We start from the raw sequence: 14,878 nt of genomic DNA, 5'->3' as shown, positions 1-14,878 counted from the left end.
TCCCTCTCCTCCACCTCCTCCCTCCCCAGCTCATGCTTGCTTGCTGGGTCTGAAATAAATAAAATCTTTAAAAAAAACTTTGTTGAGACTTCTTTTGTGGCCTAACATGTAATCTTTCCTGGAGAATGTTCCATGTATACTTGAAAAGAATGTGTATTCTGCTGGGTTTGGATGGAATGCTCTGTATATATTAAGTTGATCTGGTCTGATGTATCATTTAAGACCAATATGTCCTTATTAATTTTCTGTCTGGGTGATCTATCCATTGCTGTAAGTGGTTGTTAAAAGTCCCCTACTATCAGTATGTTGTTGTAAGTTTCTCTCTTTGCATTTGTTAATATTTACTTGGTACTCCTATGTTAGGTGCGTAAATATTAAGAAGTGATACAACTTCTTATTCAGTTGATCCCTTTAATACCCATTTTGTCTCTTTTTATAGCCTTTCTTTTAAAGATCTCCTTGTCTAGGAGAACCTGGGTGACTCAGTCACTTAAACATCTGACTCTTGATTTTGGCTCAGGTCATGATCTCGGTCATGAGATGGAGCCCCATAACAGACTCTGTGCTCAGTGCAGAGTCTACTTAAAATTCTCTCGCTCTCCCCTCACTTTTGTACTCTCTTTCTCTAAATAAAAAAATAATAAAATAAAAAATAAAGTCTATTTTGTCTGATAAAAGCATTGCTATCCCAGTTTTCTTTTCATTTCCACTTGCATGGAATACATTTTCCCATCCTGTCACTTTCAGTTTAGATATGAAGTGAGTCTCTTGTAGACAACATATAAATGAATCTTGTTTTTTAATCCATTCAGCCACCTATGTATTGATTGAAGCATTTAGTTCATTTATATTTGAAGTAATTATGTACTTACCACCATTTTTTTAATTGTTTAGTGGTTTTATAGTTCTTTGTTCCTTTCTTCCTGCTCTTTTCCCTTGTGACATGATAATTTTTTTTAGTGTTATGTTTGGATTCCTTTCTCTTTATTTTTTGTGCATTACATAGCAGTTTATTTTAAACTGATGATCATTTAAGCTTGAACAAATTCTTAAAACACTACATTTTTACTCTCCCTACCCCCAATATTTTGTTTTTGACATTGTGTTTTACATCCTTTTATTTTTTGTATCTTTAACTAATTATTGTCGTTACAGTTTATTCACCACTTTGTCTTTTAACCTTCACCCTAGCTTACAAGTGGTTGATCTACTACCTCCACTATATGTTCACTTTTTACCAGTGAGATTTTTTTCTTTCATATATTTTCTCAATTTTAGTTATAATTTTCCTTTCTTTTTTTCTGAAGGAAATCCTTCTAATATTTTTTGTAAAGTGGTGAACTCCTTTAACTTTTATTTGGCTGGGAAACTTCTTATTTCCCCTCCAGTTCTGAATGACAACGTTGTCAGTTAGAGTGTGCTTGGTTATGTTTTTTCATTTCAGCACTGTGAATATATTTTGCCACTCTCTGCTAGTCCGCAGAGTTTCTGCTGAAAAATCAGCTCATTTCCTTATAGGAATCCCCTTAGATGCAGTTAATTGCTTTTTTCTTGCTACTTTTGAGATTCTTTATCTTTAGTCTTTGACATTTTAATTATAATGTATCTTGGTGTAGATCTCTTTTGAGTGCATCTTGTTTGGGAGCTGTGCTTCTTAGACTTGGGAAGATCCTCAGCTTAGTGAAATTTTCAGCTATGAATTCTTTAAATAATTTTGATGCCCTTTTTAAAAAAATATATATATACCCTTTTCTTTTTCACTTGTCCTTCTGGGACCTATATAATGTGAATGTTAGTATTCAGTGTTGTCCCAGTGGCCCCTTAAACTGTCCTCATTTTTAAATTCCTTTTCTATTTTCTTTTTCTTCTTTTTTCTCTTTCTCCTTCCTTCCTTCCTTTCCCTTTTTCTCTTTCTTGTTCTTTCCTTCTTTCTTCCTCTGTTCTATTTAGGGGACTTTTTTTTTTTTTTTTTTTAAGACAGACAAAGCGAATGCATGACCAGGGGTTGGAGAGTGGTTAGGGGCTGAGGGAGAGAGAGAATCTCATATAGACTCCACATCCAGTGCAGAGCCCAATGCAGGACTCAGCCTCACAACCCTGAAATCATGACCTGAGCCAAACTGACTGAGCCACCCAGACACCCCAGTTTGTGTGATCTTCATTACCCAGATCACTAATCTGTTCTTTTGTATTATCAGATCTGTTTATCCCCTCTAGTGTATTTTTTTCTGTTATTGTATTCTTCAGCTCTGATTGGTACTTTCTTATATTTTTTCTTTGTTGAAGTTCTCAGAGTTTGATAAGCATCTTTATGATCATTACTTTGAACTCTTTATCAGGTTGATTGCTTAACTCCCTTTCATTTAGTTCTTTTTCTGAGATGTTGTCTCACTTTTTTGTTTAGAACACATTTCTGTCTTCTCATTTGACCTAACTCTATAATATTGTTTTTGGGTATTTAGGGAGTTCAGCTACATTTCCCAGTCTTTTTTCTTTTTTCTTTTTCTTTTGGAAGTTTTTATTTAAATTCTAGTTAGTTAACATACAGTACAATACTAATTTCAGGTTTAGAATCCATTGATTCAACACTTACATACAACCCTTACATATAACACCCGGCTATTTAAATAAAACATTTAATTATAATTAAGTATAATTGGGGCTACCTGGGTGACTCAGTTGGTTAAGCATTCAGCTCTTGATTTCAGCTCAGATCATGATCTCAGGGTCCTGTTTCACATTGAGTCCTGCAACAAGCTCTGCACTTGGCATGGAATCTGCTTGAGATTCTCTTTCTCCCTCTCCCTCTGCCCCCTTTGCACTCTCCAAATAAATAAATAAATAAATAAATGGTAAGTGTAATTTAAAATTCAGTTCTTCAGTTACACTAACCACATTTCAAGTGCTAAATAGCTGCTTTCAGCTAGAGGCTGCTATATTACCCAGCACAGATGTGTCCAATAAATGTCCTGCAATACAGGAAGCTTATTGACAGCATTGTCTAGAAAGTACTGATACAAAAGCCACTTTAGTTGAAAGTGACTTATATACATAAAAATACCCATATGGTGTCTTTTCAAGAGGAGAGGTAACCAGATTGTTTATAAATAGAACCTATGATTTCATCCTGTTATGCCTAAAAAGTGAATTTATAAATTTATAAATCCCACTTTTTTTTTTACTAAAACTTCTACTCTAAAAGATTATAAATATAGAACTTCTAAAGACTACATATGCAGAATCATAAGTAGAGTTAGTTCAGGATTTGCAGAATTTTTCCAAACCATCTTGTGCTGATCTTCCTTTCTACACATTTGCTTGCTATCTTCTCCATAATGTGCTGACTTTAATGTTTATGATATATAGATATATTTTTTAAACTTCTGTCTAATCTGCTAAGACTGTAGCTCCTTGTAGACAGAGGCTAGTGTAGAGCATTTTTGTGTATCATATTGAGGTAAAGCCTTTAAGTGTCACACACCTTTATATTTTTCAACTTTGTATAAGAAAGGATTATCTTTGCTTTGAAAGAAATACGGCCACTTGTCCTTTGGTGAGAATGATAAAATATTTTTTTCTTCCTCAATTTTTTCAAAAACATACCCTTCTAGGGGCACCTGGGTGGCTCAGTGGGTTAAGCCGCTGCCTTCGGCTCAGGTCATGATCTCAGGGTCCTGGGATCGAGTCCCGCATCAGGCTCTCTGCTCAACAGGGAGCCTGCTTCCCTCTCTCTCTCTCTCTCTGCCTGCCTCTCTGCCTACTTGTGATCTCTGTCTGTCAAATAAATAAATAAAATCTTAAAAAAATAATAACCTTCTAATAAATTCTTTACTCTACTGATTGAGTCCAGGATGAATCAGGGAAGATTTAAGATGAACCTGGAACATCTTATGCCAGAAAATAGAGTACTCAAAAAATGATGGGGACATAGTCAGAAGATGTAAGATCCAGCTTGACAGGGTTCCCACTAGCCATATCTGGGAGAAATTAAGTAAATCATGAATTCTAAACTGTTGAAAAAATAAGATCCTGTGAGTTCATACTGATGATATATGAATTGATAGATAGTTGGGTGGGTGGATGGAAAAGAGAGGAAGGCCCTTGTTTATAGTAAAATGCTGACTGATAAATGTGGATGGAATGGTGAAGCTGGGAAATCACCATTGTACAACCGTCACAATAAAGATTGGCTTAGGCAAGAATTATCAGTGAATGCTAACTATAAGGTGGAATTTTGACAAGGAGCAAGATACTTACATTGTCTTGTCTTCCTGTATACTCCTTCTTAGTTATGAGGAAGAAAATCAGTATAAAATGAAAAAACCAGTGAGAGGCAGATGGGCCACTTATTGTAATAGCTTGACAGACATTCAGCATCACTTATGTGATATTTGGGTGTAAGTGGGATGCATAACCTGAATTTAATCATGAGCAAACATCAGACAGAACCAAAATGAAAGACATTCCATTTAAAAAAAAAAAAAAGTGACCTGTATTCTTTAAAATGTCAGTGTTACAAAAGGGCAGAGGAATGCAGGGGAAAAGCTGAGGAACTATTCCAGATTGAAGGAATCCAAAGAAACATGACAACTTAATACTAATCTTTGCTCTAGGGCTGGATCTAGACTCGGAAAAAAATTATAGAAAGCACGTAATTGAGACAGTAGCGAAGAATGGAACATGAATGGTAGATTAGATACAAAGTATTATATTGATGTTAAATTGCCTGCATTTGCTAACAATGCTATATGGTTATGTTAGAGAACACCTTTTTTCTTAGGAAATACACAAGTATTAAGGAGTAAAGGGGCATGATGTTTGTAACTTATTCTCAAATGATTCAAGAAAATAATTTTGCATGTGTGGAGAGAAAATACAGTAACAAATGTACCGCATCTTAACAGTTGGTGAATTTGAGCAAGCGCTACAAAGGAGCTTTCTATTTAAGTCTTGTTACTTTTCTGTAAATTTAAAATTATTTCAAAATAAAAATTTAAAAATTCTATCCCCTGTGTTCTAGCCCTCTCTAAGGCACAGAATGATGTGATGACAATGAAAATGCAATCAGAACGACTTTCAAAAGAATACGACCGACTCCTGAAAGAACATGCAGAACTTCAGGTGCGTGACCTCCACTTTGTGGACCTGAAATACTAATTACTATGTTAGTTATTTGGGTTATCTGCCCTTCCCAAATCAAGAAGATGCACTTGGTCCTGGCTTCTTTTTTTTTTCTTTTTTTTTTTTTTTAAGATTTCATTTATTCATTTGACATACAGAGATCACAAGTAGGCGGAGAGGCAGGTAGAGAGAGAGGAGGAAGCAGGCTCCCTGCTGAGCAGAGAGCCCGTTGCAGGGCTTGATCCCAGGACCCTGGGATCATGACCTGAGCTGAGGGCAGAGGCTTTAACCTACTGAGCCACCCAGGTGCCTCTCGGTCCTGGCTTCTTAAAAATGATTAAGGAAACCAGATTTTTCCCTCAAGGGTGAAGATGAAGACACTGCATGAAAATACAAGACAGTCATAGTATGGAGAATTAGCAAGATGCTAACTTACAGCATTCTAGTTTTAGTGAAATTTTAAGCAAAAGAATTGAGCCACAAGAGTGCCAAGATTGAAAAACAGACTGGTTCTATAAACATTTCATCTTGCCATTGGCAATGTTTGCTCTATTCATGTCAAAAAATAAGGTCAAAATTTGAAGTCTCACCTCACACTACTTCTGTCCCAGTGTTTTAGACATCTTGGGTCAAAACCTATGGCATTCAAATACATGATTTGCCTCCAACATGGATTTAAAGACAGGAATGGGAAAAAAAAAACCTTTTGTTAGTAAAGTCCCAGAGTCAAGGGCTATAGCTTTTCTTTCTCTTCCCCTCCAGCCCAGCAAGAGTTCATGGCCTGCATTCCTCCATGCTAAATTTGACTATCACTTCCCTCTTTTTTTTTTTTTTTTTTAAGACTTTATTTTTTGAGAAAGAGACAGTGAGAGAGAGCATGAGCAAGGAGAAGGTCAGAGGAAGAAGCAGATTCCCCATGGAGCTGGGAACCCGATGCGGGACTCGATCCCGGACTCCAGGATCATGACCTGAGCCGAAGGCAGTCGTCCAACCAACTGAGCCACCCAGGCGTCCCTATCACTTCTCTCTTGATTTGGCAGCCCCTAATCTGAATTGATTTCCCAGCCACTCTTTGACCATATGTGGGGAGAATTTGGGGGAAAAGACCATTCCAGAGGCAGCCCTGGACCTCTTAGTTCCTCCTGAGATGGAGAGTCTGTGTTCTTCTGCTCTCGGTTTGGATTTATCCTGAGAATTTGGCAACTTTTGTGGCTATCAGAACTTTTTAGCAATCACAGCTCTACAGTTACTTCATGATAGGAGAAGCACTGGTCCCAGGATTCATTTCCCTGTTAATTGTCCAGGGTCTGGCACTGTGCCTGTCAAAGGGCAAGCAGATACTATATTGATAGACCTTGGAGTCAGACCGACCTGAAATAACTCAGAATTTCATATTAGCTGATTTTATGACCCTGAACAGTTCATGGTACCCCTCTGTAGCTCACTTTTCTTCACCTATAAAGTCAAACTAATAATAACACCAGGCCCACCGGGTTTTCAGTAGAATTAAATAGAATGTGTAGGGTACTTAGCATTGTACCTGGCTGATAGAAAACACTCAAGAAATTATACCTATTAGAGTTATCATTGTTATCATCAGCATACGTTCCTCTGTAAAAGTTCTGCTGGAAGAATGACTTATTCTTAACCAGCTACTTCAGCCTTGATTTAGAGCCAGCCAAGAAGCAATCCAAAATACATATGTAACGTGGTATTCCTAGCTGAGTTGAAAGTTTAACTAATCTACTTTGACAACAGGGCAGTTCAGAGAAGGGTAGATACCCTGTGTGCTTCAAACCTAGGACACCAAGAGCTCAGTTCACGTGTTCTAGAGTAGGCGGTTAGATGTTCAGCAAGACCACCCTTTCCCCATCTCTAAAACACAGATCCTTGTGAGTGCCTGGGTGGCTCAGTTAGTTAAACATCTGCCTTCAGCTCAGATCATGATCACCGGGTCCTGGGATTGAGCCCCACATTGGACTCCTTGCTCAGCAGGGAGCCTGCTTCTCCCTCTGCCTCGGCCTGCCATTCCCCCTGCTTGTGGTCTATCAAATAATAAATATAAAAATATACAAACAAGCAAACAAATGCAGGTCCTAAAATTGCTGACTTCACCATGGCCTGATGAGAATTACTCCAGGGCGTCCTTCAAGTGCCACATGGAAAGTGAAGGAACACTTTAGAAGCCTTTGGCCTAGAAACAGAACTTTTTCTCTCTTCCATTTGTGAGGTCAGCTTGTACTCAACAGGATGAGTATCCACACCAGTGGACTTTGCCAGGAGGTCAGAAACATTTAGATCCCTGAATGGAGAAAAAAGAAGCAGGAATATTCCCTCATTTTCTTATGGCCAGTGGCCATTGCTGAGTGTCCCCGTTATGGTAACTGCTAATCTCTTAATCCCTGGAGAGTATATATGACAGTGGGATTCCCTCAACCCTTTTTCTTTCCCTTCCCCAAACCGCCTCTGTTTGGAGCTTATGCGTTCTTGATAACAAATGCTAAAAAGTTTTTCGGAGTAATTCCTTCCCCAGAAAGGAGTTGTTACAGCTATTTCTTTGAAAAATGACCCATCCTAGAGATGCCAAGTGCCACACTGAGAGTTGGGCCTTGTTCACTAGTGCATTTAAGGCCTTGATCTACTTTCTTCTTTTATTTTTAAAATACGTAAGGGGAGACATTTATTGAAGATGTGCCCTGGTCCAAGCACTTAGCTAATAGCTTCATATATGTTACTCTGTTTACTTTCATCACAGCCCACTAAATTAAAATATTTTCATACCCTATATTGTGGATAAGGAAAACAAGACCCAATAACAGAGGCGTTATTTAATGTATCTAAAGTCACTGAACTAGAAACTAGGATTCAGAGCTGGATTCAAAATCAGGACATTTTTCTCCAGATTCCCCATCATTAAGAACTCTGCTCTTTGGCCTGTTCAGTCATGAGACTGTATTCTTGGATCCATTGTCTTCCTACTTCTGCTCATTCAGTCTCAGAGAGCTACATTTCCCAAGCCTACTTTCTCTCCTCTGGGCAAGTTCAGCAACAGGAGGCACAGGAGGCACAGGAGGAGACTGAAGGCAGGAGGGACAAAGCCAGGGATTTTTTTTCCCACCTGGTGGCCCTAGCTCTGGGGTCCATGACACTGTCTTCTCCCTTGTCCCTCCAGCCGGAAGAGTGGTGGTGGTTCTGTGCTAATCCCTGAGGTCTCCTACCACACTGCCCCATGTGTCTGCTCTTTCATCACCTATAAAACCAATTTCCCAGGTATAAATAACTGTTTGAAGAACAGAAGAGCTCTCTTGGCTCCATAGTTTGCCAGTTCTCTACACACCAGGTAGATGACTTGACATCCCCACACCTTGGCTTCCTCATTACTTAAATGAGAGTTAGAATACCTTATGAGCATTAAACCAGATTGTTTACAATACAGGAAGGCACTTTAAATATTTTTAAACAAGAAAAGCTCTATATCCCCATAAGATACTAGTAGTTATTTCTTGATTGGACAGATTTTTTCTCCCTACTCATCCTCCATTGTCCATTGAGACCTTGTAGAAGATTCTGAGATTTAAGTGTCATTAAATGACTACCGTTTTCTTAAAAGTGGCTCATACACTTTGATATTCACCTTCTGAAGTCTACTTGAGAAACAAAAAAATTGCTGTCGACCGTCTATAGTCAAAAGCTGTATCAACTTGCCTTTCATGAATTTTACTTCTATTGTCAAACCAACCTTAATAATTGAATTTTATCTTTAGAGTTCCTTGGGAAACTTAGCTTTCTCAGTTTTGCATAATTGATTTACTTTAAATAAAGTAACCATAAAATGACCATTAAAATATTAAGGAAATAAAGGTGAAAGAAGGGAAAGCTGGTTTCCTTACCACAAATGAATCCCACTTTGCATTTTTAAAATCTCTCTGGATTTCCCCATTTGGTCCCCTCCCTGTTATAAGCACTAAATAAATATTAGAAAACAATCTCTTCAAGATAGAGTCTTTGTCTTTCCTTGTTTGCCCGGGCTGTCCTCTAGAAAAGAAAAGCAAAACTAACTGAAGGTTATGGGCAGCACTGGCCAGTGTTTAAATTTTATTTTAGAAAATCACCCTTTACTTAAGGGAGTTATCCAGAATAACAGCTCCATTAAAGCCATGATTTTTTTTTAATATTCATATCCACTTTTATTTTGGGTAAGTGCAAGATTATTTCCCTTTTTTTAATTGAAGTATAATTAACATACAGTATTATATTAGTCTCACATATACAATATAATGATTCAACAATTTTGTACGTTTCTCAGTGCTCATCACAAGTGTACTCTTAATCCCCATCACCTGTTTCACCCATCCCCCACCCACCTCCCTTCTGGTAATCACTGGCTTGTTCTCTGTATTTAAGAGTCTGTATTTTTGTTGGTCTCTTTTTCATTTTGTGCATTTGTTTTGTTTCTCAAATTCCCCATACAAGTGAAATTATATGGTATTTGTTTTTCCATATCTGACTTATTTTTTTTTTCATATCTGACTTATTTTGCACGGCATTTTACTCTCTAGCTCCATCCATGCTGTTGCAAATGGCAAGCTTTTGTCCTTTTTCATGGCTGAGTAATAGTCTATGATACACAAACATGTGCACACCACATCTTCTTTATCTGTTTGTCTATGGATGAACATTTGGGTTGTTTACATATCTTGACTATTGTGAATAAGGCTTCAGTAAACAGAGAAGTACATATATCTTTTTTTTTTAAGATTTTATTCCTTTATTTGATAGACAGAGGTCACAAGTAGGCAGAGGCAGGCAGAGAGAGGGGGGAAAGTAGGCTCCCTGCTGAGCGGAGAGCCCAATGTGGGGCTTGATCCCAGGACCCTGAGATCATGACCTGAGCTGAAGGCAGAGGCTTTAACCCACTGAGCCACCCAGGCGCCCCACATATATCTTTTTAAATTCGTATTTTTGTATTCTTTGGGTTAATACCCAGTAGTAGAATTACTGAAACATATGGTAATTCTATCTTTAATGTTTTGAGGAACCTCCGTACTGTTTTCACAATAGCTGCACCAGTTTACATTCCTACCAACAGTGCATGATGTTTTTTTTTTCTTTACTTCCTTGCCAACATTAATATTTCTTGTGTTTTTGATACTAGTCATTCTGACAGGTGTAAGGTGATATACCTCATTGTGATTTTGATTTGCATTTCCCACAATGTGATGTTAAGCATCTTTTCATGTGTCTGTTGGCCATTCATAGGTCTTCTTTGGAAAAATGTCTATTCAGTCATCTGCCCGTTATTTGAGGTTTTTGGTGTTGAGTTGCATAAGTTCTTTATATATTTTATAATATGTAATAAATAATCGATATTTTATATTAATATATAATATCTATTGATTATATATTAATATATAATATCTATTAATTATATATTATATATATATTAACCCTTGTCAGTTATATCATTTGCAAATATCTTCTCACATTCAGTAGGCAAAGCTGTGATTTTTACCTAAAGTGTCAAGATCTATACAAACATGTGAAAGTGGTACCTTATCATTCAAAATACCTCCTCTAATCCTGTCTTCTGATTTGGTTGGTTAATGTTAACATTGTTAAAGTTACTCTGAATCCATTACTGCTCAGCCTGAGCAAGAGATTGGTGAACCTCTCTTCTGCAAGCAGTAACACTTCCAACTCCATTTTATGAGGGTTTTTTTTTTCCCTCAGTGTAGACTTTTGCTTTCTTAAGTGCAAATGATCTCTTAAGGTTAATTTCTATCCCATTTTCCTCCAGTTTTAAATGATATCATCTTGTGTTCAGAGAAGAGTATAATTTGAGAAGTCAGTTCAATTGGCAAATATCTGAAGAAAAAAACACACTCAAAAAGTCCATCCCATCTGGGGGTTTTTTGTCCCTTCATCCTTTCTTTGCCAAAAATCTTAATTGGGTTTGTAAGAAGGGAATTTGAGAAATTTTGTTTTCCTGGTATAACCTGTGAAACAAAAGCAAAATGGATTAAGGCAGGGATATAAATGAACTTACCAAGAGTGTTATTTTTTCCCCTTCAGACTTTTTTTTTTCTCAAATAAAACCCACAAACTTTGTAGTTTTTTTAAGTTTGAGACTTTCTCAATCCATGTTTTCACATTTGATTATTCTCATAATTAATAACCATACACAAAAAGATAATTTTTTTAAAAATTCCTTGTAATATCTACGAATCTCTTTTTCACTCTTTGTTGTAACTACTTACCTAAGTCTTTTTCTTTTTCTTTTTCTTTTTTTTTTTAATCACCCTGCAGAATTGTTTGGGGAAAGACAATAAGAAGGGCCTGTGAACTTTGAGGGAAGATTGTGCGACGCCATGTGAAGATGATCACTTTGTTATCATGTTAGCCTCTAGAACATTTACAATTCAGTTCGGAAGAAGGTACTATTTACGAGCAGCCAATAATTTTTTTAATGCCATGTATAGGCTGTTATCATAACAGCATTGTCACAATATTTGATGATGTTTCAGATCTATTGTAAAGTCTATATTCCAGCTCTCACATAAAATGTAAGCATGATAAGCACCCTGTTGAGATGTTGAGAGTAACACTGATGTATGGTGCTGTTTGCCAATAAAAGGACAGATTTATAACCAGTTACTTCCAAACTAGATTTTTAAGTTGATGAAACCATTAATAGCCTTGAAACCTTGATGAGTTTTCAGTAATAATCATAACCTATTTAATGAGATGATGATAATGCTGATATATTTGAAAATAGTATTCAGTATCAGCAAATTTGTTCATAGGGAGATTAAATAAGGACAAATGATCAGAATTAGCCACTGTTTGTATAGGGAAGAGTCATAAAGAACAAAAAATAAAAACAGTGACCTGAGCTGTTTTTTATAAGCCTGACGACACTATAGCTTACTCTTAGAGGACAGCCATATTAATAATTATATTTTTGTTACTTTGCTTCTACATTTGTTGGACTGTTTTTGTTGACATTGGTGTTAATATGTAATTAGTAGTTGTTACGCCTTTTTAAAGTTCATCTGGTAATGAAGTTTACATCTATTTGCATAACGGCCATACACTGAACTTAAAATTATTATACAACAATGTGAAATTCTTGACTCAGAAAGCTAATGTACAACATATGCAAAGAGCAATGTTTCCCATCGCCGTGAGAGTTACTAATTATACAAATATTACCTCAAATACACGTATGCTGGGGTCACAGTTTCTCTGAGATGTATCTGTGTTCTGAAAGCTAAATCTTAAATGCTATTTTTTCATTCATATTTCTTTGGAATCTCCTTCAGCACATGATAGTGATCATAATAGTATTAATATGATTTAGGTTGTTCCAGTGTTTAGACATGAAAGTCATCTTCCTTGTCTCATAAAGACTTAAATATAAATGAAAATGGAAAATAATGACCAGAATTTTTACTTTCCCAGTATCTGTTTCTTTTTTTTCTTTTAATTTTATTTTTTCAGTATTCCAAGATTCATCGTTTATGCAGCACACCCAGTGCTCCATGCAATACGTGCCCTCCTTAATAGCCACCACCAGGCTCACCCATTCCTGTACTCCCCTCCCTTCCAAAACCCTCAGTTTGTTTCTCAGAGTCCTGTCTCTCATGGCTCATCTCCTCCTCCGATTTCCTCCAATTCACTTTTCCTTTCCTTCTCTTAATGTCCTCCCTGTTATTCCTTATGCTCCATAGGTAAGTGAAACCATATGATAATTGACTCTTTATGCTTGACTTACTTCACTCTGCATAATCTCTAGTCCTGTCCATGTTGATACAAAAGTTGGGTATTTATCCTTTCTGATGGAGGCATAATATTCCATTGTATATATGGACCATATCTTCTTTATCCATTTGTCTGTTGAAGGGCATCTTGGCTCTTTCCACAATTTGGCGATTATGGCCATTGCTGCTATGAACATTGGGGTACATATAGCTCTTTCACTACCTCTGTATCTTTGAAGTAAATACCCAGTAGTGCAATTGCAGGGTCATAGAGTAGCTCTATTTTTCATTTCTTAAGGAATCTCCACACTGTTTTCCAAAGTGGCTGCACCAACTTGCATTCCCACCATCAGTGTAAGAGGGTTCCACTTTCTCCACATCCCCTCCAACACTTGTTGTTTTTTGTCTTGTTAATTTTGGCCATTCTAACTGCTGTAAGTTGGTATCTCTGTGTGGTTTTGATTTGAATCTCCCTGATGGCTAATGATAATGAACATTTTTCTAAGTGTCTCTTAGCCATTTGTATGTCTTCTTTGGAGAAGTGTCTGTTCATGTCTTCTGCCCATTTTTTGACATGATTATCTGTTTTTTGAGTGTTGAGTTTGAGGAGTTCTTTATGATCTTGGATAAGGCAGGAATCTATTAAAATTTTAGAGGAGAACATAGGCAAGTAACCTCTTTGACATCGGCCACAGCAGCTTCTTTCAAGACATGTCTCCAAAGGCAAAGGAAACAAAAGCGAAAATGAACTTTTGGGCCTTCATCAAGATAAAAAGCTTCTGCACAGCAAAGGAAACAGTCAACAAAACAAAAAATTCATTCTCCCACTGAACGGGAGAAGATATTCCCAGTATCTGTTTCATCCTTTGTTGTTTATTTCCATTTTAGCACTGACTTCATGCATATCTAATTTTGGTCATTGTAACATAGATGAAATGAGCAAACACATAAGAATTTTATTTCAGATCAAAGTCAGGAACTACTGTCAGGAGACATTTAACAGGAGTAAGCGCTGGAGTTAAACCATATGGGATGACAACAACCTGAATAACAAGGAAGGAGAGAGCTCCAGTAGGAGGAAACTGATTAGGGACTGCTCAGAGTATTGCCTCGGAAGTAGCAGAGTGGGTAAATAATGAAGGTACCGGGCACTTGTGATCCTCACCTCCAGGGCACAGATATCAAATCTAGTGACAAAATAATAGAGATAGAAGGAGAAGAGCACAGCTTTAGAACTTTCAGAACTAAAATTGAATCCCAGCCTTACCACTAATTCAGCTGTTTGATTTTGAAAACATTATTCACACTTGTTAGACTTCCATTTCCTCATCTCCAAAATTATGTCAGGACTATTATGTGAACTAAGATGCCACAACAATCCTCAGTTTTTCCGACTGTGCAGCAGGGGGAAAATGTCTCCCTTTGAAGAGCATGAGGATTCAAGATTACCAGAAAGCACATAAGCTTTAAAGTGTACATTTAAGGGACACCTAGGTGGATCAGTCATTTAAGGTTCTGCCTTCGGCTCAGGCCATGATCCCAGGGTCCTGAAATCAAGTTCCATGTCAGGCTCCCTGCTCAGCAGGGAGTCTGCTTCTTCCCTGGCTTCTTCCCCCCTGCCTAGTAAGTGTGCCCTCGCTCTCAAGCTGTCTCTCAAATAAAGGAAAAGAATCTTCTAAAAAAAATAAAGTTTATATTTAAGTAACCTTGTACCTCAATCCTCAATTTTAGAAATCTGCAACCCGAGGCTTTAAAAGTTTGAGCTGTTTACCCAAAGCAGTGTAGAAAGTTAGATTCAGGGCCAGGGTCTGGGTGTGTTCCAGTTCCCCAGATATTATTCTAGTGTCTATACACAGATTAATTATAATTTGCTAAACAAGATATTGCCATGTGTTCGCCAGCATTTGAACCAAGGAGTCTGGCTCCAGAGTCACCATACTGAACTGCCTTTCAAGCTACACTTGTTTGTTCTTATTACTCTCTTAACCGCTGATGGT

General features: G+C 37.2%; 1 protein-coding gene across 1 annotated transcript in view; it reads left to right on the top strand.

Annotated features, from left to right (window-relative positions):
- Positions 1-12,581, top strand: part of LOC122904706 (B-cell receptor-associated protein 29) — a 49,044-nt gene extending 36,463 nt beyond the window's left edge. The window contains exons 7-8 of the mRNA XM_044245815.1: positions 5,021-5,121; positions 11,428-12,581. Coding sequence (XP_044101750.1) covers positions 5,021-5,121; positions 11,428-11,463 — 137 coding nt within the window. The 3' untranslated portion in view covers positions 11,464-12,581. The remainder of the gene's footprint in view (positions 1-5,020; positions 5,122-11,427) is intronic.
- Positions 12,582-14,878: the final 2,297 nt, after the last annotated feature.

The sequence above is a fragment of the Neovison vison genome, chromosome 4, assembly GCF_020171115.1.
Source record: "Neovison vison isolate M4711 chromosome 4, ASM_NN_V1, whole genome shotgun sequence".
Taxonomy (NCBI): Eukaryota; Metazoa; Chordata; class Mammalia; order Carnivora; family Mustelidae; genus Neogale; species Neogale vison.
Note: the sequence above shows the minus strand (reverse complement) of the source record. Positions and strands in the feature narration are given on the sequence as shown.